The 26131-nt window shown below is 42.8% G+C and overlaps 1 protein-coding gene across 1 annotated transcript; it reads right to left on the bottom strand.

Moving 5' to 3' along the window:
* Positions 1 to 5510: 5510 nt before the first annotated feature.
* Positions 5511 to 8886, bottom strand: LOC106605192 (mRNA decay activator protein ZFP36L2-A). The gene is made up of 2 exons (XM_014200584.3): positions 8565 to 8886; positions 5511 to 8293 (listed from the first exon to the last, which is right to left on the bottom strand). Exons 1-2 carry the CDS (start codon positions 8649 to 8651, stop codon positions 7124 to 7126), a joined length of 1257 nt encoding a protein of 418 aa, XP_014056059.1. The 5' UTR covers positions 8652 to 8886; the 3' UTR covers positions 5511 to 7123.
* Between the last annotated feature and the right edge of the window lie 17245 nt (positions 8887 to 26131).

Raw genomic sequence — 26131 nt, 5'->3', positions numbered from 1 at the left:
GCAGGACTTAGATGAGTTGCACTGCCAAGGGCAAAGGGCTCCATGTAGGGGAAGAGACTCTCTGTACCACACACATGGGAACAGGGCCTGATTTCCCAGCCAGAGGCATGGTCATGTAATAGCTTCAAGTTTCTAGTTTTATTAGTTGTATGTACGGGGTACGCATGGAGTACACTGTTCAATGAAATGCTTACTTGCAGGTTCCTTGTCGACAACGCCACAACAATAAGAAATAATAAAAGATAAGAATATGAACGTAAGATAAGAATACAAACATAACACCGGTAACATCTGTGTAATAACACGGTATGTGTGATAGACGGTCCAAAACACGAGTCGGATTACAACAATCAGGTTGATGGTATGGTAAAGGCAGAATGTTGACACCCCAGCACTCTGATGATGACTTTCTCAAAACGCAACACCCTTTACATTGTATGGGGTAACTCACCACTCCACTATCAATGTTTATCACCCATTTGGGTGATGCAAGGCAGCCATAGTGCACCAGAACTCTCACCACATTGTGGGTCAAAAGAGACATCTTAGGTTAGGAGGATGCGGATAACACACATAATGTGTTTCTATGAATGCTAAACCAGTGTGTGTACGGGGATGCAAAATCCTAACACAACTAGCCTATATATGTGGTTAGGTAGAGTAATGAGACAGACCAAAGGAATTGGGAAGAAATAGAAAGATCCTTAGCGTGTACAAACAGTTATTTCCTGCCCTCAGTAAGGAGATTGTATCAAAACAGCCTTTGTTTGAAAACCCAGTGATATGAAATATGGACGTGAGTAAGAGCACCGCCACCAGAGCCCAAGCCCAGCCTTCTCTCTCCCGAGCAGTTAGTCAGTTTCCCCAACATCATTCGTCGGCAGACGACCTTTGACCTCTTTAACTTCTTCCCAGATTCAGGTCAAACCTCAAAGGCTTTCTCGCGCCGTTTTAATGGAACTGGCTCTCTGTAGCTTTCATAGAAGAAAAAAAACCTTTCCGACTGCATGACAATTCCACACAGCCTCGCCTGGGTAATCAGTGAGAGGACACACTTCTTCACGGCGACAGTACACCGCGGCAACTCTGCATAGCTACGCTATTTGTGTAGTATAAACATTTTGGATGATTATATGTAATTACTCAGTGGTGCACAAACACACACATATATATATACAGGCACACACACACAAATACACACACACATGCATGCACACGAACGCGCACACACACACACATACACACACACCTCAAGGATTTCTGTTCCATGCTCCAAACGGTTTACTCTGTAATGTCATAAGTGAAAGGAGTCATGGACATCAAACATGCCAAGGACTACCTCAAAGAAACAATGACATATTTTCAAGTAAACTACCATAAATAAGATGTTTTATTGTCAGATACACCGGATAGGTGCAGTGATATGTGTTGTTTTGAAGTACCGCTCCCACATAAGGTACTATTCCATAATTCTACAGTGTGTGAGACTCTGTGTGCTCAACCCACAGCAACCATAGTGAGGGTTCATTCATTGAAATTGTGAAACTGCATGCATAGCCAACATCCGGGTGTGGCAGGTAGCCTAGTGGTTAGAGCATTAGGGCCAGTAACCGAAATGTCGCTAGATTGAATCCCCGAGCTGACAAGGTAAAGATCTGTCGTTCTGCCCCTGAACAAGGCAGTTAACCCACTGTTCCTAGGCCGTCATTGTAAATAAGAATTTGTTCTTAACTGACTTGCCTAGTTAAATGAAGGTTAAATAATAAAATAAAATCAGGTGTGTGGCTCACTATTTCAATACTATGGGCCTAAGGATGTGTACAAGACCACATAACGAACATAAGTGGATCCTGTATTTACACTAACAGTGGCCTTTTTTTTTTATAGAACACTCTCTCAGCTCACTGACACCTCCCTATCACCATGCTCTCAGATGTCAATCATGCGTGAGTCACACCCAATCTAAGTAAAGCTTCACTGAAATGGATAGGCCATGTCACATTTTAGAGCTTCCCCAAATACCCAAGCCAGACTTTGACCCTCCCTTCTCTGTGTGATACTCTCTCACTCACACACACACACACACACACACACACACACACACACACACACACACACACACACACACACACACACACACACACACACACACACACACACACACACACGTTTGGCTGTTAATTGTACGTGTGAAGGCCGCATATATAGAACATGGAAACATTTTTTTCTACTTTGAAACAAAAGTATACACCTCACACACATGGTTATGGGCTTTAAAAAAAAGAAGACATCTGTACCATGTCAGATATAGAGTTGAAATGTATTTAAGTTTAAGTTTGCATCCTAATATTACACTTTACATACATCGCAGAAGACTGAAATATAACAAAACCGTTTGGCAGGTTTTTTTTAAATGAAAGAAATATGAAAAATATGAATAACATTCCACCCATGACACCACTAGAGGGCGATTTGGTCATGCGACTGCAGGAAAGGGCTACAGCAATGTGTTGGATGTACCACAAGGAGAAAGTAACATAATACTACACCTATCTAGTCATTTTATATAAGTGAATACTGATGTAGGAGTACTTAGGAAAAGGGACTGGAGACTGAAATGGCACACTAGTTACATTCTAAAGAGAATGAAGGAAAAAAAAGATTTAATGAGAATGTTCCACCTGCAACGATGTGATGTCAGAGCCTCAGCCTGTATACAAGGCAGACCGAGGTAAACAAACACAGCAATCCCATCGTCTTCGCCTCGCGATGGGGTCAACGCCCATGCTTACCCCAGGCCTAGAGACCATAGTCCAGCCACGTGCCTGTCCCCCATCCATAACTGTTGATTCATGTTTTTTTACTCTGGGGCTTTGTCCCGAATGACCCTTATTCCCTATTTAGTGCACTACTTTTGAAAAGGGCCATGTGTTAGTAAACTGTGGAGGGGCATGGGAAAGTATCTAAACTGACACATGCTGCCCTGGTTTACTCTTGGCGTCTATGGATGTCGTCAGCACTCTAGCTGAGCGTCGCCCATCCCCAGTAAACACTAACCTCTCGCTGATGCTCTGTAAATATTTATCGTCAGGCAGACTGCAAGGGGAAAGGAACGTGGAGTGCCCAGCGCGCCAGGAGAAATGTGACCCTTTTCCCTCAAGTTGTACACTAACTTAACCAGCACCATTCTTTTTCTCGACATCCCACACCTGGGCTCGTATTCATTAGGGCACGCGTAGAAAAACATTTTGCAACGGAAACGAAAACATGGATTTCTTATTGGACAAATTCAGGTAGTCCCTCCCTGTTTTTTTTATTAAGAGTTGCATGGTAATAGTCATGATGTTGCTCACGCCTTACTGAGCATGACAAAAACAAAGTCAGGGCAAGCCAAGCTGCCCTCAAGCAATGCACTGTTGCTCAAATAGTAACCTCTAGAAGCAGCCATCCCACTGGACCGGTCAGTAGAGGAAAGTAACAAAAACAGCAGGGGAGAGAAAAGGTGGAAATGGGTGGTGGTGAGGAAGAGGGCTCTTCCTGCCATAATCAGAACTCTGAATATTTCCTGTCATTGTAAGAGTTCCAGAACCATTAACCGGCAAGCCACACACACACACACACACACACACACACACACACACACACACACACACACACACACACACACACACACACACACACACACACACACACACACACACACACACACACACACACACACTCTTATATACAAACAAAAACAATACAGGTACACACAGGTATGTGAATCCGACTTGGCACAGGCGTCCTGCATTGTGGGCCCTTTGGCTCCTTCTTGATAAACACATCTTGATAAATACTTCATTATGAAATCCTGAGGACACTGTAAATATTTGCTCATCCTTATCACCCTCCCTTATCTTGCCGTGAACCTTCCGCACTACACGGCTTCTACGGCTTTATTTTTTGAATAACTTTGTGGGTTCTGATAACTTCACAGAATAGAACATTGAAAAGAGTGGAGAGTTCCTTGAGCGGCTCCTGGAAAAACAATTACAATTATATTCAATAACACTGGGATGGCAGAAGCACACTTTTGAGAACAGCCCTAATGATGACGTTTAACTGTCATTTTAATGATGCATCTAATAAAATACATAAAGATGAGCATAGCATGACATGAATGGGCTATAGATATGATATGGATGTTTAATTAACCTTGAATAATGCAGTTGGGACCTGTTATAACAGGTTCATGAAATGCTTATACACGTGTAATGAATGCATTATGAATATGTAGTTAAAGGAAATCATTTCTGAGTAGGAGACTTGAGGCCTCTGCATATTTATTTCAAGTGAAATCATAACAGAGGGTATGGCTACTCTCATCCATTCACAGATAAAACATACCATGTGGGGATGTAGGAAGGTGATGTCATATGTGACTTCAACTTCTTGGCATCCCATTAGTGTAGTATGCATGGAGACTGGTTTATTTCCCAAAACACACCACACCCTTCCTACTCACAATTCAGATTTGTTCCTAGATCTGTAAGGGTAATAAAACCAAATTCACGTAAAGGTAGTAAGTTCCTCAACCTTACCTCCCACTAGCGTGGGATTGGGCTGTACTGTGGAGTCTGACAGTGTGGAAGGTCTACTCTACAGTCAACACAAAGCCCCATTGGCCCCTAGCCAAGACAAGTAGGCTGTGTTTACACAGGCATTACAAATCTTGTGTTTTTTCCCCCCACTAATTGGTTTTTTGACCAACCAGATCAGCTTTCTTGCCAAGAATTTGGCAAAAGATTAGAATTGGGCTGCCTTTGTAAGCGCAGCTATACAGTCACAGAGCAGGCCTTGGAGACCAGCCACTCTGTACAGGTATGCCTGAGATGGGGGTGCATTCACACTAATGGTTCCAGCCTTTCCTCTCAGATGATGGGGGAGTTCATGGGAAAGAAGTGATTTGTATTTAGCACTTAGTGCTTGTGTTCAAGCTGGAATCCTTAGTTGATACATACATTTTTGGATGCATAAATGATTTATGTATACCCATTGATTCATGAAGAACAACTTATGCCTCAAGAGTTTAGTTCAACTCTCAGAAGCCAAAATATACATTTGTTTTACTCCAATGCTTGCGAACAACATAGACGTAAACAAACACTATAGCTATATAGACTCAAAACTATAATTTTGATATAGGTGTCCAGTCCTTTCATCCACAGGCATCTATGAATTTAAGTGGTTACATTTCTCCAGGCCCATCCATCAGCATGTCACCAAATCAGATGCAGGGTGCCAAGGATTCTAGCTTTAAGAACATGGCAGAGCAGAGCTTACCACTGCGTTTTCAGGAGGCAGTATCGGTCCCTTAGTTTGAAGCGATGAAAGGGGGCACTGTTGAAAACAAAGGTTTAGAGTTATCATTTCTATGGATGACACGCTAATAGGGAAAGGTCTTACTGGAAATTCCAACACACTTGCATCATTCTTTATGTAAAAGATAAAACCAAGCAGCACAAGACTATTTTTCAAAATGATTTTATTGGGAGAACTACAAAAAAAATATACAGTACAAAGTTAAGTCTTACACTCAATTTGTAGTGAACCGACTCCCCCCCCCCCCCCAAAAAAAATGTCTACAACTGTCTTTTTGTCCGTTTTTAATTACATTCAAAAAAGCTTTACTTCTGATAAAGTAGTCAAAAAGCACAGTGCGCAACCCCTGTACCTACTATGTACAAAAGTTCAATCACTTCCCCATCCAGAAAAGTCTGAAGACTGCTTTTTTTCCTTTGAGATTGTTTGACTGGTCAAACAATCTAAGTGAAGAAAAATGGGGAATTTCAAAAAAGGTATAGTTGTCCCAAGGTGTCTTATAAAAGTGGTAACCACCTGCAAAAGTAATTCAGCTCCAACACTACATTCAATTCAACTTGTGTAAAAGATACATGTAGGAAAAATACTTTATTTGGTTAATGTTAAAGGCATGTAAGATGGTGAACTCCGTAGGCACTACACAATAATACTGGGGCACAAGGGATTGCTACATTCTTTAGCACGTGGCTGGAATCAGTGTGACCTCGTGCAAACAGAAGAAAACAAAAATACTTTTTTGGTTAATTTATTTACTTGGGTTCTTTGTCACTGAAGTCTGATCTATATAAAAACAAAAATATATATAAAATAAAAACTTAAGGCTAGCTCAGGTTTGGACGGTCTGCACAACCACATCATTTATACATTCTACAGAAACATCTAGATAGGGACTCAAAAAAAAAACGGCTTCCACAGCTCTTACAAGCAAACTCGGAACAAACAGCAATCACGCAAACTTGTTTTAATAAAACGTAAACAAAATTAATGAAATAAATATCACATGTCCTCTTAAATTAAGATCTTTTTTTACTCATTTACAATAAAAATAAGTGAAGTTACAAAATGGAAACCAAAAACAAAATATATATTACTGTGAAAAGAACATTACACTCCACTTTATGCAGATTAATAATGGCGATCATAATTTAAACATAAAAGAATATAGATCTATTGCTTCATCATACTTGATAAATACAGTATGGACACAAATTACCAATGATGTATAGCCTATACTTTTCACAAGATAATAAATAAGTTAAATAGTTCATAGCCAGTTACACACTGCTATGTAAATCACTCAAAACAGCTAAAAAAAAAAAATGATTCAACCATCAGTGATTTCCCCAAACAAACCGAACGCGAGTGCTTTTCAACAAAGCAACAAAACCACTGTTGTGGTGCTGTGAAAACAGATTAAAGTCCTGGAATGGAAGTTTAAACGTTCAGAAAGGAACACATACTTTGAAAAATAAAAAAATGTTACATTGTTGTCAAGGCATATTCTTGGCAGGATGGAGGAAATCTGAAACCACTTTACAGTGTCAGTGTCAAGTCTTGTACACATCTATCCCAGGGAAGTGTGGCTTGCCTGATAGACCAAAAATACTGCCATTAATTGCAGCTCAAATAAGTAAGTCGCTGATGGAATGCCTTCTGATATCAACTTTTTTTTTATACAGCTATACCGTTACAAAAAGGAAAAACAACTAATGCCATGTCAAGGATAATTTCAGACATCGAAAATAACATGATAGGATGTTTAGTCATCTGAAATCGACAACCTGCTGAAGATTGGCAGACGTTTCCCAGCATCCAAACTCGGGGACTCTGAGCCGCTGAGGCTCCCAGAAGAGCTGAGGGACCCGCTCGCATAGCTCTCCAGGTCTGAGAGGGAGTCAGGCGGGCTAGGAGGTGAGTCGAACACCGGCGACTCGTTGAGGCGGCGCAGGGACTGCAAGTGGCTCATGTTGTATGAAGGGGGAGAAGGAGGGCACACGTTAGCTTGAATGTTTCCGTAGTAGGCATTGAACTGGTTGTTGGCATAGCCGTTCTGAGTATGCATGGCAAGGGGAGCAAGTAAGGCTTTCAGGTCCTGCCCAGGAAAATTGAATGCACTGTTCACACAAGACATGGAGTTGGGAGACAAAATGTCCTCATAATAGTTGGGAGAGCAAGAAGAGGGGGGTGGTGGGGTGCGCGACGTGGGGCTCTCGAGCAGTGGCGACTCAAGCCCATGGTGGCTGGAAAAGCCAGAGAAACTCTGGCTGTGGTGAAGCTTTGGTCTGTCCCGGTTGTGCCCACCTTGCTGCGGAACAACGTCCCTTTGACCATAGCCACAGAGCTCCCGTGCCGACTTGGGTTCACCCTGCATGTTGGCATTGATTGGAGCAGGTCTGCGTTCATCAGCGTTGTGGATAAAATGACAGCGGGGACCGTAGGGGCAGAAGCCAATAGTGTGGAAAGTGCGACAGGGCTCGGTTTTGTACTTGGGGTGACGAGACAAGTTTCTCAGCTCGTGGTAGCCGTGAGCAAACTGGCACTTCTCTCCATATTTGCATGCTCCGTTCTCCTCGAAGGGCCTGCAGAGTTCGGTCTTGTAGCGCGTGGAGTTGATCTGAGAGCCCGGCTTCTGCAGCTGCTGGCTGCGGTCACTGTTCTCGCTGTATGCTCTGTCACGGAACTTGTTCTCCTTGTTCATAATGGCAGCGCTGCTGCTCGTGCTCTCCTTCAAGTTACCGTAGGAGTTGACGGAGTACTTGTTGCTGTTGATCATTGCTTCCATGTTGCTGGTCGAGTTTCTACGGAAAAATCCCGGCGCGAAAGAAAAACTGTTGGAACTTTGTGTAGGTGTCACTGGAGCCCCCACCGCTTTATTATCCAGCATGCTATTGATGTGGTTCATAGCGTTCATGTTCATGGTTTTATCTTGCTGTTGAGAGAGAAAAGACAAACATAAGCAAAGCATTTAAACTAAACATGGTTTTGGCCAAATGCATATTCAATTCTGATAAGTTCTGAGTGCAAACGTCAACTTAGTAACAATGGAAAAACTATGGCGGGCTCAAGCTAGCAACAAGTTATTGCTTACTCTACGCAGCTAGTTGTAGCCTAGTGAAATTTAAAAAAAAAAAGGCATGCTCAAGCGAACAGACCTGTTCAAGAACAAGACTTTCCATCTGCAATGGGGAAATATACTTTACCTTGTAAAGCATGTCGATGTCGTACAAAGCGGACAGCATGTTTGCAGACATCTCTTTTTCGGATGTTTGTCGCAGTAGATCTCTCATGGAGGACCAACCAGGATCCTTCAATGCACGAGGCAACTGTTGTAGCTTGTGCCACGACTGTTTTTTTTTAGAACGCTTGAAAAAGTTCTGGAAAAATCGAAATGTGCAATTCCACCGGTGGAGATGAAATAGCAAGTTGTGGAAAGTAAGTTCCTTGTATTGGGTTGTAGATTCTTCCCTCGAGAAGCGCTGAACTAGAGTGCTTCACTAACTACCTCTCCTCTGCACATGCATATAAATGCTTCGCAAGTGGCTCGAGGGTGGAGCTTTCTGAAGTTGGAACAATGTTTTGGAGATCACGCCCCTGTAGTCCAACGTCTTCCAGTCACTGGTTGGTCTCGAGTTATTATACTCCACCTCGAAATGTAGTTCTTCTGCAAAATTCTATCACGCAATTTGTGAAAGTTGGTGCCTTTTTGAACGAGGGGCAAGGTTGTTGAATCAAGCAATAGGGTACAGTAGGAGTTGCTGGAAAAGTCATTTATCTTTGTACACGTTTCAGCAACTATACAAACTGGAGACCACTGCGTTTCCCTTCTCTCGCAGGTGCGTGAGTCAGAACGCAAGTGTCGGTAAAATGGTATTAGAAACCAGAGTGAAATATTTGTTTGTTAGTGACTGCATAATCCACACACCACGAAATGATGTCCTTAGTTCAGGGCTCTCCAAACCTGTTCCTGGAGAGCTACAGTCCTATAGGTTTTCACTCCAATTCTAATTTACGGTACCGGATTCTGATAATTAACGTTAGCTGGTTGGTAAACTGAATCCGGTTAGTTACAAGTGGGGTTGGAGCGAAAACCTACAGGAGGGTAGAGACAGTAATTTAACTTTTTTTTTTAACCATGACATAAGAATAGAGTTGATTGGCCTCCCAGCAATCAAATGTATATGCATCACGGTGCATAGGATGGCTAATTGAAATGACACAAGGTCACATGGATACAAAACAAAAGTTAAATAATGAGTCGGCACGGAATTATTTCCAATCAGCCACTTGTTACACAAAGAGCGTTCAACCATCTATTACATCTAGCACACAATCTCAGAATACTGCACTGAGAGTTGACTAAAGGAATGTGAATCTGTAAAAAGCAGTGCAACACTGCCCCCCTTAGAGCAAAGCCCAAAATGCTTGACTTGAGCGCCACCTGCCGAGGTTCAAAAAATAAATTTTAAATACTTAACGTATTTGTATACATTTAAAACAGCCTATTTGACGGTGTGATGTAACAAAAGCTCACAACATCCGAAAGCTATGAAAATGGAGCCCAACAAAGTTCACAGCCACATACAAATATGGCATAATTAGCAGTGAGGAGCAGGGCTATATTAGGGCCCCACAAGGGAGATATTTTTTTGTTAGAAGTATTTTACAATTCTGTCGAAAAAATATCACCATAAATTGTAGGTTTTTGTGACACCAGTTATCATCTTTACAAATTTACCAAATCTGGAAGTGGTTAAAAAAAAAAGTAATAGGATTCCTGCTGCCTTCTGAGTGGTTAGCTGCTGAGAGCTGGATATAAAAAAAGCCAAATAGCAACAGCCGAAAACAAATGACATAACGGGTTGGAATCTACTACTACAAACCCTTAAATTAGAGCTGGGGCTGTACTCTGCCTAAATGAGCTTGAGTGTTTATGATAAAACGACAGTCTAACGTCAAGGACAGATGGGCAAGCCTCATACTTAGAGAAATCCCTTGAACATGTCCTCATCCGCAAAAAAAAAAAAAAATACACTCATCACAGTGCTGTTTTTATTGGGGGATGTTCAAGCGTTCCAGAACATTACATCATTTTTACAGTAACAGGGAACGTTGCCATACTACAGCGCAAGACTGCCCAGCTGTCTGGGCAGTCGCTAACACAGGACAGTGGACCATTGTGTTGCCCTCCTAATTACGTAACCTAGGAAACCAAGGGGGCATAAAAACCTATGCAAAGGGGTGAAAAGAGTCCATTGGAAAACGTGCTAATACATATTATATTTTGAAAAATCCATACACATAGCGCCCTGTGGTTGTTTTCCAGAATCGCGAGACATGAATTAGGCATCTTTACTTTGAAAAACACAGACAAAACTCAAACGTTTACACTTTCAGCAGTACATTCCTTTCTAAAAGCCATACATCCGTCGCTGATAAAACAAACCATTTTAGTCATGAAAAATGTGCATACTGCTTGCATAAGTGTTAAATTCAGAATGTTTCTTGGGAGTCTAAAACCCGTAGCCAGTGTGGCCCTCTCCTGCTGCAGGCCAGCCGGGTGTGCTCTATGGTGCAGGAGAACTGGGCCAGGGCTGGGAGGCCCTCCAGAGCCTGCTGGGTAGCCAGGGACAGGGCATCTTCCTGGGCTGACAGACACAGGAGCTCTGCCTGGTTCTGGTTCAGAGCCTTCAGCCCTGGGTCTTTGAAGAGGACACCCAGGTATCTGTGTAGCAGCTGCATCCACTGGACAGGCTCGGCCCACAGGTTCAGATCTCCCTTCTCAAACAGGAACACCTCCTCATCCTGAGCAGTGATGAGAGTGAATGGAATACGATAACGAATGTGTTAGAATGGAAGGTGGAAGAGGGTCATGAATGGAATCAGATTGAATTAAGTTCATTTTATGCTTTTATGCAATTCAGATATTGGTAGTAGAGGGATGATGAACAAGAGAATGCTCGGCCAAAGGGCATAGATATCTCCCCATTCCATCCCATCTTATCCAGTCGAATCCTAACTCTTCAGAAGGTGTGTGTGTGTGTGTGTACACACAAGTTCTAGCTTTCTTTCACAGAATGGGTTTTGTATAAGAGTCACATTGAGCCTGTGTCGGACAACAGATTGAGAGCTGCTTTCTCTGTCTCTCCCGCTCCTTATTTGGTGTTCTATGGGTCTTATGGTAACAGAGTGCTATGAATAAAAATAACATCCACATTATATCTTCATCGGTGCTACTGTACTAGAACAGTGTTTGTCTTCCTGGTGCCTGTTTCCCCTAAAGACTCCCCTGCTCTCCCAACCATACTTGCCGTCTCTCCAGGATCAGGGTCAATTCCATCTAAATTCACTTACAATTTCAGTACACTTCCTGAGTAGACTAAATGGAATTGTTTTTAAACTCCGCTTTTCTCTCTCGATCCTCAGAATGTAGAAATAAGTATGTGAGCCAACCTCCCGTTGTTGGCTCTGTCGAAGGAGGAGCAGGAGACAGCCACATCAGGCAACAGACCTGGTAAGGAAGGACACACACACACACACACACACACACACACACACACACACACACACACACACACACACACACACACACACACACACGGTTGAGCTGGGAAAGAGTGTATGAGTGAGAGGAAAGACACCTGAAGTGGCGAGAGGACATGACCGTATTAACACTCATCCAGCAACAGGCCCTAGACTGAACGACTCCAGTTGTCCATGTATCGACTTGAAAGCTCTCTGAAACTGTGTGTGTGTGTGTGTGTATATATTTTTGTGTTGTTATCCCTTGACCATGCCCTGTACAGTTGATACCCGGAGATAACACAAGGGACTTCAAAAGTTATTCAGACATACCAGTTAAAACACTATCACCATGGGGGGGGGACACTTAACCCCATCAACATCCCCAGACAGCATCCCAACCCCACTCCTACTGCCGTGCTGGAAATCCTGGCCATTCAGGAGGATTGGTTTTCCCTTCTAAGAGGGGGTGTAAAGCCAAGTTCTTGAGATTCAGGGAAACCCACTCCGAACCTAAGAAGTTGTTGATTGTACAGTATTATCAGAGATTTAGTGGGTCGAGCCAGAGTGGCATGTTCCTTTCTCAAACCAAAGGGCTGTGCCGCCCCTCTCTGGGTTGGCCCGGCTCTGATGTCACCCCAGCCATTCATCCCAGAGGGGAAGAGAGGGCGACAGGCTTTACCGCTGGACCCGGGCCAGCGTGCTTCAAAACACAACCAGCCCCAAACATTAAGACATAATAGGGAACTCTAGCCGCTCTTTAATCTATGGACTTTCGGGAGGTTTCACACTTCACCAACGCAATTTCCCCTCGTCTCTCCTCGGCTTACAGTACACAACACCCACTCCTCTCAGTGGATTGTCTTTCCCCTGCTATTACTGTGTGTGAGTGTGTAAGAGTGTCCGTGTTAGCGTGTTGTTTATGTGAGAAACAGTGTTTATCCGAAAATGTTCAAATCGGAGAGATGACAGGGCGGTGCCAACATCTGCCTATTGGTGAATGGGGCTAGCGAGGGGGTGACTGTTCTATTACAACTGGAACATTGTAAGCCTATTGGAACAGGGTGGATAGTGAAGGACAGGACAGGAGTGGAGAGTAATCCAGGAGCATGCACTCTACAAAGTAAATGGACTCATACGATTATGGATCTCATAATAACCTGCTCAGTAAAACGTATTCCCTCTACCATAACATGACATGAGGAAAGGGACTGTAGGCGATTGTATGAGCTGTAGCTGCACTGGAAATAGATTTAGACTCATTTCAGAGAAATCAACGACATCATCCAATAAATAACTGCAGAAGCCAAGTGAAGCCTGTTCCAAGTCCTGCCCTTCTGTCACGTCATAGGTATTTTGGGGTGAATTTGTCTCATCCGCTTCATTTCTGTATCATTTCGCAGCCAGCCAGCTCTGTGCCATACTTATGAAGGACGTTTCGCTATGACACGGAGCCAGATTCCGACGGGAAAGGAGGATGCTTAATTCCCGAAATCAATACGTGGTGGGAGTCTTGGGCTGGAACTAATTAAAACACTTTTTAAGTAAGGAAAGAGAGAGGAGGGAGCTTTCGGTGTTTGGCAAATCCAGGAATTAGCTTCTGCAGCTGGGGGGTGTTGGGTGTCCCAATGACAGAGGGGGATTTTGGGGGAGGCGGGCTGTAATGATAGTGGTGAAATAAGAGAGATTGGTGGACCTCCCTCCCTCTCCCCCATCTCTCCCTGGTGTCATCATGCTGTGTGTTCAGCCACCTCTGCTCAGTTACCCACATCAGAGGGATATGGGGCCACAGTACCTCTATTCCCAGTTTTACCTCACCTGGGCCCCTAACCTGGGGACCACACCAGCCCCTGCCCCCCACCTGCCTTTTTAACAAGGCCCTGCTCTGCTTAACCCTTCACTTTCCACAGCTCAGATAAACAAATCTGTTTTGAGTGCTGGGACTCAAATGGTTCAATTCTTGGTTTACTACTGTGTAGACTTTTGTATACCTGTACCCATATGCCCACACACATTCACTGGCAGTTAGACACACACACACACACACACACACACACACACACACGACAGTGCAGAGGAGCAGAGACCAGGAAATGTTGAGGTGTGTGTGTGAGAGAGGGGTGTCAAATGAAAACACACTTTACAGCCCCAACTTCCTGCTATGGCGCCGCAAGAACCAGAGTGTGAGATCAAGGCTATAGCTTCTGATACCAACACTGTAGTACTCAATAACAACTATCATAAAAACATCTGTAATCATAAACATATAAAAGCTGGTTCAGGAAGGTTAAAGTGAAGTCAACCTTCAATAATGGCAGCTGTCAATGGCCTCCTAGGTCATTCTCCAGAGGGAGCCTTAAGGACTGTACTTAGACCAGGTACAGCTACAGTAACCTCTCCTTCAGCCTCTGCCACGTATTTATGCCAAAACTGGGACTCTGGTGGGACTCCAGCTGGCCGTGTCCAGACTAGAGGAACTAATACTGAGGAGTGATTTTAGCTCTTGTTCTAAACGTAGGTGATTTTCTACAGAGGATCACTTTCTCTATATGCTTTTCCTTCAGTCATTGTTAGTAAACTAATCTGGGCCTCGGCTCTGACGGATAGGGGATTCCAGGCCAAAAGGAGACTTTAGTTGCATGCATGCTACATTCATACACTACCAACCCAGGTTTAACGATTGAATGATTCCCAGTTAAAACAGGACTAACCTGGTTTATAAGTGAACGATCCTTTGCTACATCAGGATATCCTCCGATCATCTTGCCCTTCGATTTACTGTAAATGAATGGACAGAGAAGCACACACACACACGTATTACATAAGATTGAAGTTAATATTGACATGGGCTGAGACGCTGTGGATTCAGTGATGGTTCATTGACAAATGATGGTTGATGGTTCATTGAGAATGGCCTAGATGAGCACAGACAGGTCAGCAAATCCCATAGACGGGTTGGTTGTTTAGCAACAAAACCGACGGGTGCTCAACTATTGGGCAAAACAGACGGGGTTGGTTTAGATTGACAACATGTAAACTTTATTTAGTCTCCATATGTTTATTGAAAACAAATACATTTGCACAATGAGCACTTGTCTTGCAAATACATTGTTAGTTGTTGGTTAGCTAGCTAGCACATTTTTTGCTATATTAGCATTGGCATGAAATCAGTCCAAACACCTCAAAATAAGACATGGTATCAAGAACAAGATAAAACTGGCTGAAACGAGCCACATACGATTCCCCACATGGCAGCTTATTGTCATTGTTGCTAGCTATGTGAGCGTTCAGAATCATCATAAAGCGAGGCCACCGGCCACATTGACGTGCACGCATCATTTCAGGATGTTTGTGACGTGATCCCGTGTGGCTCAGTTGGTAGAGCATGGCGCTACGAAAAAAAGTATGAAAATGTATGCACTCACGACTGTAAGTCGCTCTGGATAAGAGCGTCTGCTAAATGACAAATGTTTATGTTGCCAGCCAACCTGCCTATAAGACCACTACTTTTGATGCTATTCAGTCTGAAAAGAGAATCACACTTTATATCTGAACTAGGAAGTTGACAGGTCAATGCCACTGAGGTAACTGGTACAGTTGAAGTCAGAAGTTTACATACACTTAGGTTGGAGTCATTAAAACTAGTTTTTCAACCACTCCACAAATTTCTTGTTAACAAACTATCGTTTTGGCAAGTCAGTTAGGACATCTACTTTGTGCATGACAAGTCATTTTTCAACAATTGTTGACAGATCACTGTATCACAATTCCAGTGGGTCAGAAGTTTACATACACTAAGTTGACTGTGCCTTTCAACAGCTTTGAAAATTCCAGAAAAGGATGTCATTGCTTTAGGAGCTTCTGATAGGCTCATTGACATCATTTGAGTCAATTGGAGGTGTACCTGTGGATATAGTTCAAGTCCTACCTTCAAACTTTGCTTGACATCATGGGGAAATCAAAAGAAATCAGCCAAGACCTCAGAATAAAAATTATAGAACTCCACAAGTCTGCTTCATCCTTGGAAGCAATTTCCAAAACGCCTGAAGGTACCACGTTCATCTGTACAAACAATAGTATTCAAGTATAAACACCATGGGACCACACAGCCGTCATACCGCTCAGGAAGGAGATGCGTTCTGTCTCCTAAAGATGAACGTACTTTGGTGCGAAAAGTGCAAATCAATCCCAGAACAACAGCAAAGGACCTTGTGAAGATGCTGGAGGAAACAGGTACAAAAGTATCTATATCGACATAACCTGAAAGGCCACTCAGCAAGGAAGAAGACACTGCTCCAAAACTGCCATAAAAAAGCCAGACTATGGTTTGCAACTGCACATGGGGACAAAGATCGTACTTTTTGGAGAAATGTCCTCTGGTCTGATGAAACAAAAATACAACTGTTTGGCCATAATGACCATCGTTATGTTAGGAGGAAAAAGGGGGAGGTTTGCAAGCCGAAGAACACCATCCCAACCGTGAAGCACGGGGGTGGCAGCATGATGTTGTGGGGGTGCTTTGCTGCAGGAGGGACTGGTGCACTTCACAAAATAGATGGCATCATGAGGCAGGAAAATGTTGTGGATATATTGAAGCAACATCTCAAGACATCAGTCAGGAAGTTAAAGCTTGGTCGCAAATGGGTCTTCCAAATGGACAATGACCCCAAGCATACTTCCAAAGTTGTGGCAAAATGGCTTAAGGACAACAAAGTTGAGGTATTGCAGTGGCCATCACAAAGCCCTGACCTCAATCCTATAGAAAATTTGTGGGCAGAACTGAAAAAACGTTTGCGAGCAAGGAGGCCTACAAACCTGACTCAGTTACACCAGCTCTGTCAGGAGGAATGGGCCAAAATTCACCCAACTTATTGTGGGAAGCTTGTGGAAGGCTACCAGAAACGTTTGACCCAAGTTAAACAATTTAAAGGCAATGCTACGAAATACTAATTGAGTGTATGTAAACTTCTGACCCACTGGGAATGTGACAAAATAAATAAAAGTTGAGAAAAAAAAAATCACTCTACTATTATTCTGACATTTCACATTCTTAAAATAAAGTGGTGATCCTAACTGACCTAAGACAGGGACTTTTTACTAGGATTAAATGTCAAGAATTATGAAAAACTGAGTTTAAATGTTTTTGGCTAAGGTTTATGTAAACTTCCAACTTCAACTGTAACTAACTACCTGCTAACCATTTGTACTTTAATAAACTTTAATAACATCCATAACCACAGCCATAATTAACTTACATCATTAATATTACTAGGGTTATGGGGAGTGTTTTCTGGTCAGGTCATTGGGTCAGGACTTAATTAGAAAAGGACTCTTGTCCTTTGTCCTCTATGTTTGGTATGGAGTTTGTCTGAAAAATTTGCTCTTAAAACAGCCATAATCATGTTGGTAACCCAGATCAAGTAGCCCCCTGTCCCCATCTTTCCTTTCCCTCCAACCCAGTATTTTATTTATTTAACCTTTATTTAACTTGGCAAGTCAGTTAAGAACAAATTCCTATTTTACACCCCGGCCAAACCCTCCCCTAACCCGGACGATGCTGGGCGAATTGTGCGACGCCCTATGGGACTCCCGATCATGGCCGGTTGTGATACAGCCCGGGATCGAACCTGGGTCTGTAGTGACACCTCTGGCACTGAGATGCAGTGCGATAGACCGCTGAGCCACATGGGAGCCCAGTACAGTCATGTCCCTCTAATGACATTATGTTGCCTAGTGTCCCACCTCTGTCTGAGCATGTGAAAGTGTTAAGGGGTGGTGAGGTGAAAAGGTCAACCTAATCAGCAGAGTCATTTGGGGGGTGGGGGATCTATTGGATATATGGTGCTCTTTGGTAAAGGGTTTAATTGGTCATTGAAAATAACACACTTTCCAAGTCAATGGACTATCTACTGTATAACATTGTAAGTACTGTACACCCAACTGTACTTAACTCAAGCACACTTCCCTATCCCTCTATACACCACTCCAATGTTGAAATAAGGAGTTGGTGGATATGAAGTAGAGGCTGAAGATAACTCCTGAGGTCTACTGGGGTGAAGGGGGAGGGTTCCAGATCACATATCTTCACATCACTGATTCACTTCCATATCAGAGGCAGAGAGCCGTCATTACATGGCCATGGAAAAACAACTCCACTACTTTAGCCTGCTACGTTGTCGTCGTAAACATGCGCTGGACAATTCTGTTGCTATCAATATCAAAACATACAAATCACTTCAAATAGGACATCAATACACTGTGTCCATTTGGACGGCAGACCAACGTACGATCTGTAGTCCATGAAGAATTCTGGACGCCCACACATCAGGGTTGAACTCTCAGGCAATGACGAGTGTGGTGAGTAGGGATAAAAAGACAATAACACACACACACACACACACACACACACACACACACACACACACACACACACACACACACACACACACACACACACACACACACACACACACACACACACCAATTATGTTCATTGTATTCCCATCCGGTTGTAGAAAAAGCATCTTAGTTTTAGTCATCTGGTTCTATCATATCTGATGGTGAACTGACATGGTATCTGCTCCAACTTACACATGGATGCATAGACATGGATGTTCTTTAGATTAGAGAGCAATGAGGTGATGTTATCAGTGGAGGCAGACGCAGGGACAATAAGGGTGGCTCCTGTGTTTTCACCGGGAGAAGAAGCTGGGAAAATACAGAAAGTGTGTTTCTTGAGGAGAGAAAGTCACACTCTTAATATTTCCGTGTGTGTGTGTGTGTTAGTTTGAGAGTCCATCCATGTCCCAAGACCTGAGTCACAAAAGTCTTAGGAAAACAAAGATCAAAAGCTTCCTAGCCACACGCACGCACACACACACACCCAAATGATATCCAGCCCTAGGGTAACCCCCTGCCAAACTGGATTTAGCACCCCTCATTCCAGGAACACTCCCCAATCCTAGCGAGAAACCACGTCAGTGCCCCTCCCCACCACCAACATGTGTATGCGTTTGGCACTGTGGCAGAGACGGCAATAGAAAAACATAATATAAAGTTACCCGTAATCTATCTAAGTATTTACAACATAACCACTAGGGTTGGGCGATGTCAACTTGTGTTATCGTATGTACTCAAACATTGTGATATGATAGTATCTCCCCCTATTGGCCAACCCATTTTTGTTTATGACAACAACAAAAAAAAAAATCTTCCGAAAGTCGCATGCTACAACTGGATGAATTATGACAAAAGATAGTTGTTGAAAGCCTGGACAGAGGCTAAGTGTAGGAAAATCTTTTCTAAATTCCTTTGATGGTGCTTCAGCATGGAACAGGTTTGTGTGTTTGTGTCTGCGCACATGACAGAGCAAAGCGACAGTCGACTGATGAGGAACAGGGTGCCTTGCCATAGTGAGTTAGGTTATAAATCATTGGCTGGATAGAAGCAAAGTCTACCGTCTTCAGAACTGGATAATATTTGCCCCATCTGCCTCTTTTCATATTTTTTTTTGTGTTCAATCTATCATAAAGCTGTGATTGAGATTACTCTAGGCCCAGAGACTCCGAATTGTATTCTTGTTCTTTTTGAAAGCGGCAAGTTTAAGACAACACCTTCTTTGGCTATTAGAATATTTGGTAAACAGGCTACGGTTCATAACTTTAACTTGTCTTAAAGCTTTTATGATAGGCCTAGTAGGAGGATAGGTTATTGGCCATTTGGTTTTCAAACTCGCATGGAGGGATTTTCCCATCCCACATGGATAATTTCTTTCTAAATAAGCTTAAACTACAAAGCCAGCCCGATTGCGTTAGCCCGGGTCCTTATTCCAGCATGCCCGGAAGATACAGAGGCAGAGAGAGGAACCGAAACAAGCAAACAGAGTTAACAATAAACGTCACTTAAAATAAGAATGAAAGCTTTTCTGCATATTCCTTATACCATACCAAACTGTTACTGAAGTGCGGTAAGAATAATGTGTGTAATGTATGAAGTGAGATCCCTAAGTTAACTTGTGTGTTGACCCACATTGCTAACTTAGCTGAAAACGGAGCAGGGAGGGGGAGATGAGTGTGTGTGTGTGTGGGCGCGTTCACTTACCAAATGCTGCCCGCGGCCAGTGACGGACTTCTCCGTCACAGTTAGCTAGCTACTGTTTCATACCCTCTCGACTGAGGTGAATTAGCTAGCTAGTAGCTACCACAGCCATTTCAGCTCTAGCCTCCAGCTATCTGTCAGATAGTGATATGAGGTGGCTATTATTATCTAATGGCTGTTGTTTGTATGGAAATGTTTTGTAGCCTTTGTTTTGTCCTGTTTCAACAGAAGTAAATGAACTTGGCTAGCTTTCAGCAGTTGATGTACCGTTAGAGAGAGAGCTAGCCAACTTTTGGCCAGCTCTCTCTAAATATCTAGCTTGCAGTTTTTTTTGCCTCAAATCACACTAGACCTGAATCAAACGATGAAACCAGTGGCTAAATGATTGAAGGCCGATATTCAGACGTTTTTTTTCCTGTGCAATGTGCGTTTTCATTAGAGTCAGTGTAATAATGTAACATCATTGATCTGTCAGTTTCCCTAGCTAATTCCTTACTTTTCACACGGACACAGTAGCTAATAAATAGCTCTACAGGCTTCACTGTCATGGTGCACAGTCAGTCAGTACACAACACTATGCTCTCCATGTCTTAACAATATCAGTGAAAGACACAAAGTTCCATCTTGACTTGATGGGTAGACCTATAGTAGTTATAGTACAGCAGCTTAAGAGTAAAGCTACAGTCTGGGATCTGGGAATAATGGGAATTTTAATCGCTCAACCATTTATTCTATTCTTGGAATAATATAAATGTATTGTACACCGAGTTATTCTTTGTCATGCTTAATTTAAGCATAACAGATGTTGACAGGGGTCTCAGCAGGGTCAGGCAGCCAGTAAAGACCAGGACCTGAGGTGAATTATTGCAGATACAACACTTTCTCTCCGTGCAGCAAACACTGGACAAGCCAGATGCTTTAAAGACTGCATTTTCACCGATGACACAACATGAAAAAACTAAAATGTGAGGAAGACCTGGTATAAGATATTGATGATGAATGGATACAGATGTGTTTGAATTCCCAGTCATGTTCATATAATCTCAGACATAAATTACTACAGTTGAAGACCACCCACAGAACGTACTATATCCCAGTGAAACTGAATAACATGCACTCAGAAATGTCATTCCTCTGCTGGAGGTGTAAAAGACAAAAAGGCGATAGACAGTGCATTCAGAAAGTATTCAGACCCCTTGACTTTTTTCACATTTTGATTCATTATAACCTTATTCTAAAATTGATTAAATGAAACATTTTCCTCATAAACCTACACACAATACCCCATAATGACAAAGCAAAAACAGGTTTTTAGAAATGTTTGCTAATTTATAAAAAATACAAAACAGAAATACCTTAAATAAGTATTCAGACCCTTTGCTATGAGACTAGAAATTGAGCTCAGGTGCATCCTGTTTCCATTCATCATCCTTGAGATGTTTCTATAACTTGACTGGAGTCCACCTGTGGTAAATTCAATTGATTGGACATAATTTGGAACGGCAAACACCTGTCAATATAAGGTCCCGCAGTTGATAGTGCATGTCAGAGCAAAAACCAAGCCATCAGGTCAAATTAATTGTCCGTAGATCTCCGAGACAGGATTGTGTCAAGGCACAGAATGGGGGAAGGGTACCAAAAATGTTCTGCAGCATTAAAGGTCCTCAAGAACACAGTGGCCTCCATCATTCTTAAATGGAAGTTTGGAACCACCAAGATTCTTCCTAGATCTGGCCGCTCCCAGCCAAACTGAGCAATCAGGGGAGAAGGGCCTTGGTCAGGGAGGTGACCAAGAACCCGATGGTCACTCTGACAGAGCTTCAGAGTTCCTCTGTGGAGATGGGAGAACCTTCCAGAAGGACAAGCATCTCTGCAGCACTCCACCAATCAGGCCTTTATGCTAGAGTGGCCAGATGGAAGCCACTCCTCAGTAAAAGGCACATGACAGCCCACTTGGATTTTGCCAAAACGCACCTAAAGGACTTAGACCACGAGAAACAAGATTCTCTGGTCTGATGAAACCAAGATTGAACTCTTTGGCCAGAATGCCAAGTGTTATGTCTGAAGGAAACCTGTCACCATCCCTATGGTCAAGCATGGTGGTGGCAGCATCATGCTGTGAGGATATCTTTCAGCAGCAGGACCTCAGACTGGGGCGAAGGTTCACCTTCCAACAGGAGAACGACCCTAGGCACACAGCCAAGACAACGCAGGAGTGGCTTCGGGACAAGTCTCAATGTCCTTTAGTGGCCCAGCCAGAGTCCAGACTTGAACCCGATTGAACATCTCTGGAGAGACCTGACAATAGTACAACGACGCTCCCCATCCAACCTGACAGAGCTTGAGAGGATCTGCAGAGAAGAATGGGAGAAACTCCCCAAATACAGGTGTGCCAAGCTTGTAGCGTCATACCCAAGAAGACTCAAGGCTGTAATCGCTGCCAAAAGGTGCTTCAACAAAGTATTGAGTAAAGGGTCTGAATACTTATGTAAATATTTCAGTTTATTTAATACATTTGCAATAATGTCAAAAACTGTTTTTGCTTTGTCATTATGGGGTATTGTGTGTAGATTGATGAGGAAACAAAACAATTTAATCTTAATTTTCGATTAAGGCTGCAATGTAACAAAATGTGGAAAAAGTCAAAGGGTCTGAATACATTCCGAATGCTAGTCAACTTTCATAAGGTCTGGATGCCTTATATGGAATACAGTACGACTAAAGGAGTCTGTATTGAAACCCTTTTTTCCATGAGTTTGCCTACAACTCCAGCAACTTCGGAAAGTACCTGGATGTGTGTAAGTTCTTCAGCTTTTGTATTGAAAACCTGCCCACGTCAGGGGAGATACCCATTTAGGCAATCCCTAGCTGCTGGGCTGCTCAGTCCTGGGCCTGGGGGTCTGCCGTCCTGTGGGTTGTCACTCTAGCTTTGGCCTAACACACCCAAAACCAATAATGAACTTTTCACTAAGATCCTAAAGCTGAGTGGGGTGTGTTATGTTGGGGCACTGCAGGGTGGTGGACCCCTAGGGGCAGGATGGGCGACCCAGCTATATTGTGTGCAAGTAAAATGAGCTTTACAGTACTATTAGGCCTGTACTTTTGTTTCCAAACCTTTCCCTTGGGAATAAAACAAAAAACGAAGGTGGGAAGGAAATAGTGTTGGGAGAGAGTTGTCCTAAAGACAATCAAAAGTATTTCTACTTTATTTTTTAAAGAATTTTTAATTTGTTCGGCTCTGGTTAAAAGGTGCAACACAATATAGACTTTTGAATTACATTTGATCTAGTTCAGTCTTATCAACCATTAAACATATTTAATAATTATCTCGTACCTAGCTTGATGAATGTGTGCAGCTTTGCTTATTTTTTGTTGTTGTTCTAAATAAAGATGTCTAGAAGGGCCATGGGTCATATTGGATGGTGTAGAAATACAAGAAATGGGCTTTAGATGCCCCAAAAAATTATGGTGGAGGACCCCCCGCCCGGTTATGTCCCCCCCCCCCACTTCTAAAACCAAAGTTGTGCCCCTGGCCCCAGACACACTACTGCACATTTATGTTACAGCAGAGTATGGTAGACAGCATGTACCACCAGTCTAGAGGCCAGGATCAGGGCCGCACACTACAACACACACACACACACACACACACACACACACACACACACACACACACACACACACACACACACACACACACACACACACACACGAGACAGACATCACTCAAAACTGCAGTAACACACTGCACAAATAAAATGGACCCCTACTACACAACAACATTCAATTAAGAAGTGTGTAAAACTAAGCTAACATGCCATTACACCACATGGAGACTAGGGCAGGAACCCAACCGTCTGTTACACAACTCTAATCATAACCTTGAAAAGCCTCCACAAAAGGAAAAGGGATCCTGCTCACACAGATTGTGTGTATTTTTCCTGAGAGGCAAGTCTTTGTAATCCAATCCTTACTCTCCACTCTCATTCACTCATTGTTAATACAGCGGTGTATGTATTGGGGCCCCTACACACACACACGGGCGGACACAGACACACAGTCGGCCAGCTCTCCACAACTGTCGCCAGGTGCTGGGCAGTTGGGCACCTAACATGGGGCCTAGAGTGAAGTGAGACTGCTGGGTAAATCTATCTCCTTCATCCACGGTTCTGTCTCTGAATACAGGAGTGACGGCCTCACGGCCACAGGTATGTGGGTTCTTTCATAGACGGACGGAGAGAGAGAAAGGGAGGGAAAGAGGGAGGCTGCGCCTCACCTACTGTACTCCCACCTTTCCATTAATGCCTGTACATAAATCACAGATGGCTTAAGGCTGTTTTGGCAGCAGGGTTTCAATGGAGGACAGGGTACCATTACCAGTAGCCATTTTGAGATCACTCTTAAAGTTCCAGTACCAGTAAAAAATTTGGACACACCTACTCATTCAAGGTTTTTTCTTTATTTTTACATTGTTAAATTATAGAATAATAGTGAAAGACATAAAAACTGTGAAATAACACATGAATCATGAAGTAACTAAAAAAAGTGTTAAACAAATCAATATATATATTTTAGATTTTTCAAAGTAGCCACCCTTTGCCTTGATGACAGCTTTTCACACTTTTGGCATTCTCTCAACCAGCTTCACCTGGAATGCTTTTTCAACAGTCTTGAAAAAGTTCCCACCTATGCTGTGCACTTGTTAGGTGCTTTTCCTTCACTGTGGCGGTTCAACTCATCCCAAACCATCTCAATTGGGTTGAAGTCGGGTGATTGTGGAGGCCAGGTCATTTGATGCAACGCTCCATCACTGTCCTTCTTGGTCAAATAGCCCTTACACAGCCTGGGAGATGTGTTTTGGGTCATTGTCCCGTTGAAAAACAAATTCTAGTCACACTAAGCGCAAACCAGATGGGATGGCGTATCGCTGCAGAATGTTGTGTCTTGAATTGTAAATAAGTCACCAACAGTGTCACCAGCAAAGCACCCCCACACCTCCATGCATCAAGGTGGGAACCACACATGCGGAGATCATCCTTTCACCTACTGTGCGTCTCACAGAGACATGGCGGTTGGAACCAAAAATCTCAAATTTGGACTCATTAGACCAAAGGACAGATTTCCACCAGTCTAATGTCCATTGCTCGTGTTTCTTGGCCCAAGCAAGTCTCTTCTTATTATTGGTGTCCTTTAGTAGTGGTTTCTTTGCAGCAATTCAACTATGAAGTCCTGATTCACGGAGTCTCCTCTGACCAGTTAATGTTGAGATGTGTCTGTTACTTGAACTCTGTGAAGCATTTATTTGGGCTGCAATTTAGGAGGCTGGTAACTCTAATGAACTTATCCTCTGCAGCAGAGGTAACTCTGGGTCTTCCTTGCCTGTGGCGGTCCTCATGAGAGCCAGTTTCATCATAGAGCTTGATGTATTTTGCGACTGCGCTTATAGAAACTTTCAAAGTTCTTGAAATTTTCCAAATTGACTGACCTTCATGTCTTAAAGCAATGATGGACTGTCATTTCTCTTTGCTTATTTGAGCTGTTCTTGCCATAATATGTTCTTGGACTTTTACCAAATAGGGCTATCTTCTGTATACCAACCCTACCTTGTCACAACATCTGATTGGCTCAAACACATTAAGGTAAGATATTCCACAAATTAACTTTTAACAAGGCATACCTGTTAACTTAAATGCATTCCAGGTGGCTACCTCAAGAAGCTGGTTGAGAGAATGCCAAGAGTGTGCAAAGCTGTCATCAAGCAAAGGGTGGCTACTTTGAAGAATCTCATATATAAAATATATTTTGATTTGTTTAACACTTTTTTTGGTTTCTACATGATTCCATATGTGTTATTTCATAGTTTTGATGTCTTCACTATTATTCTACAATGTAGAAAATAGTACAAATAAAGAAAACGCCTTGGATGAGTAAGTGTTCTAAAACTTTTTACTGGTACTATATGTATATATATATATACATCTCTTGTGAATCACTCTAGTGAGTCTTTTGCCCCTGGTAAAAACAGTCCTAGGGACAGTCCAAAACAGAGCTCATTTGAAGTATCCATCACCTAGGCTAACAAGTGAATGCAGTTTGGGCATTGTAAAATAGGAAAGATACTTTGCAAACAACTCTTGTAAGTGCACATAAA

Source organism: Salmo salar, chromosome 01 (genome assembly GCF_965601325.2).
Source record: "Salmo salar chromosome 01, fSalSal1, whole genome shotgun sequence".
Taxonomy (NCBI): Eukaryota; Metazoa; Chordata; class Actinopteri; order Salmoniformes; family Salmonidae; genus Salmo; species Salmo salar.
This window is presented reverse-complemented; position numbering and strand designations above follow the sequence as displayed.

Excerpts from the sequence above, each read along its gene's own strand:
- LOC106605192 (XM_014200584.3), bottom strand. The coding sequence starts at position 8,651 with ATGAGAGATCTACTGCGACAAACATCCGAAAAAGAGATGTCTGCAAAC. Across the intron at positions 8,294-8,564 it reads ACATCGACATGCTTTACAAG|CAAGATAAAACCATGAACAT; the intron begins GTAAAGTATATT and ends CTCTCTCAACAG.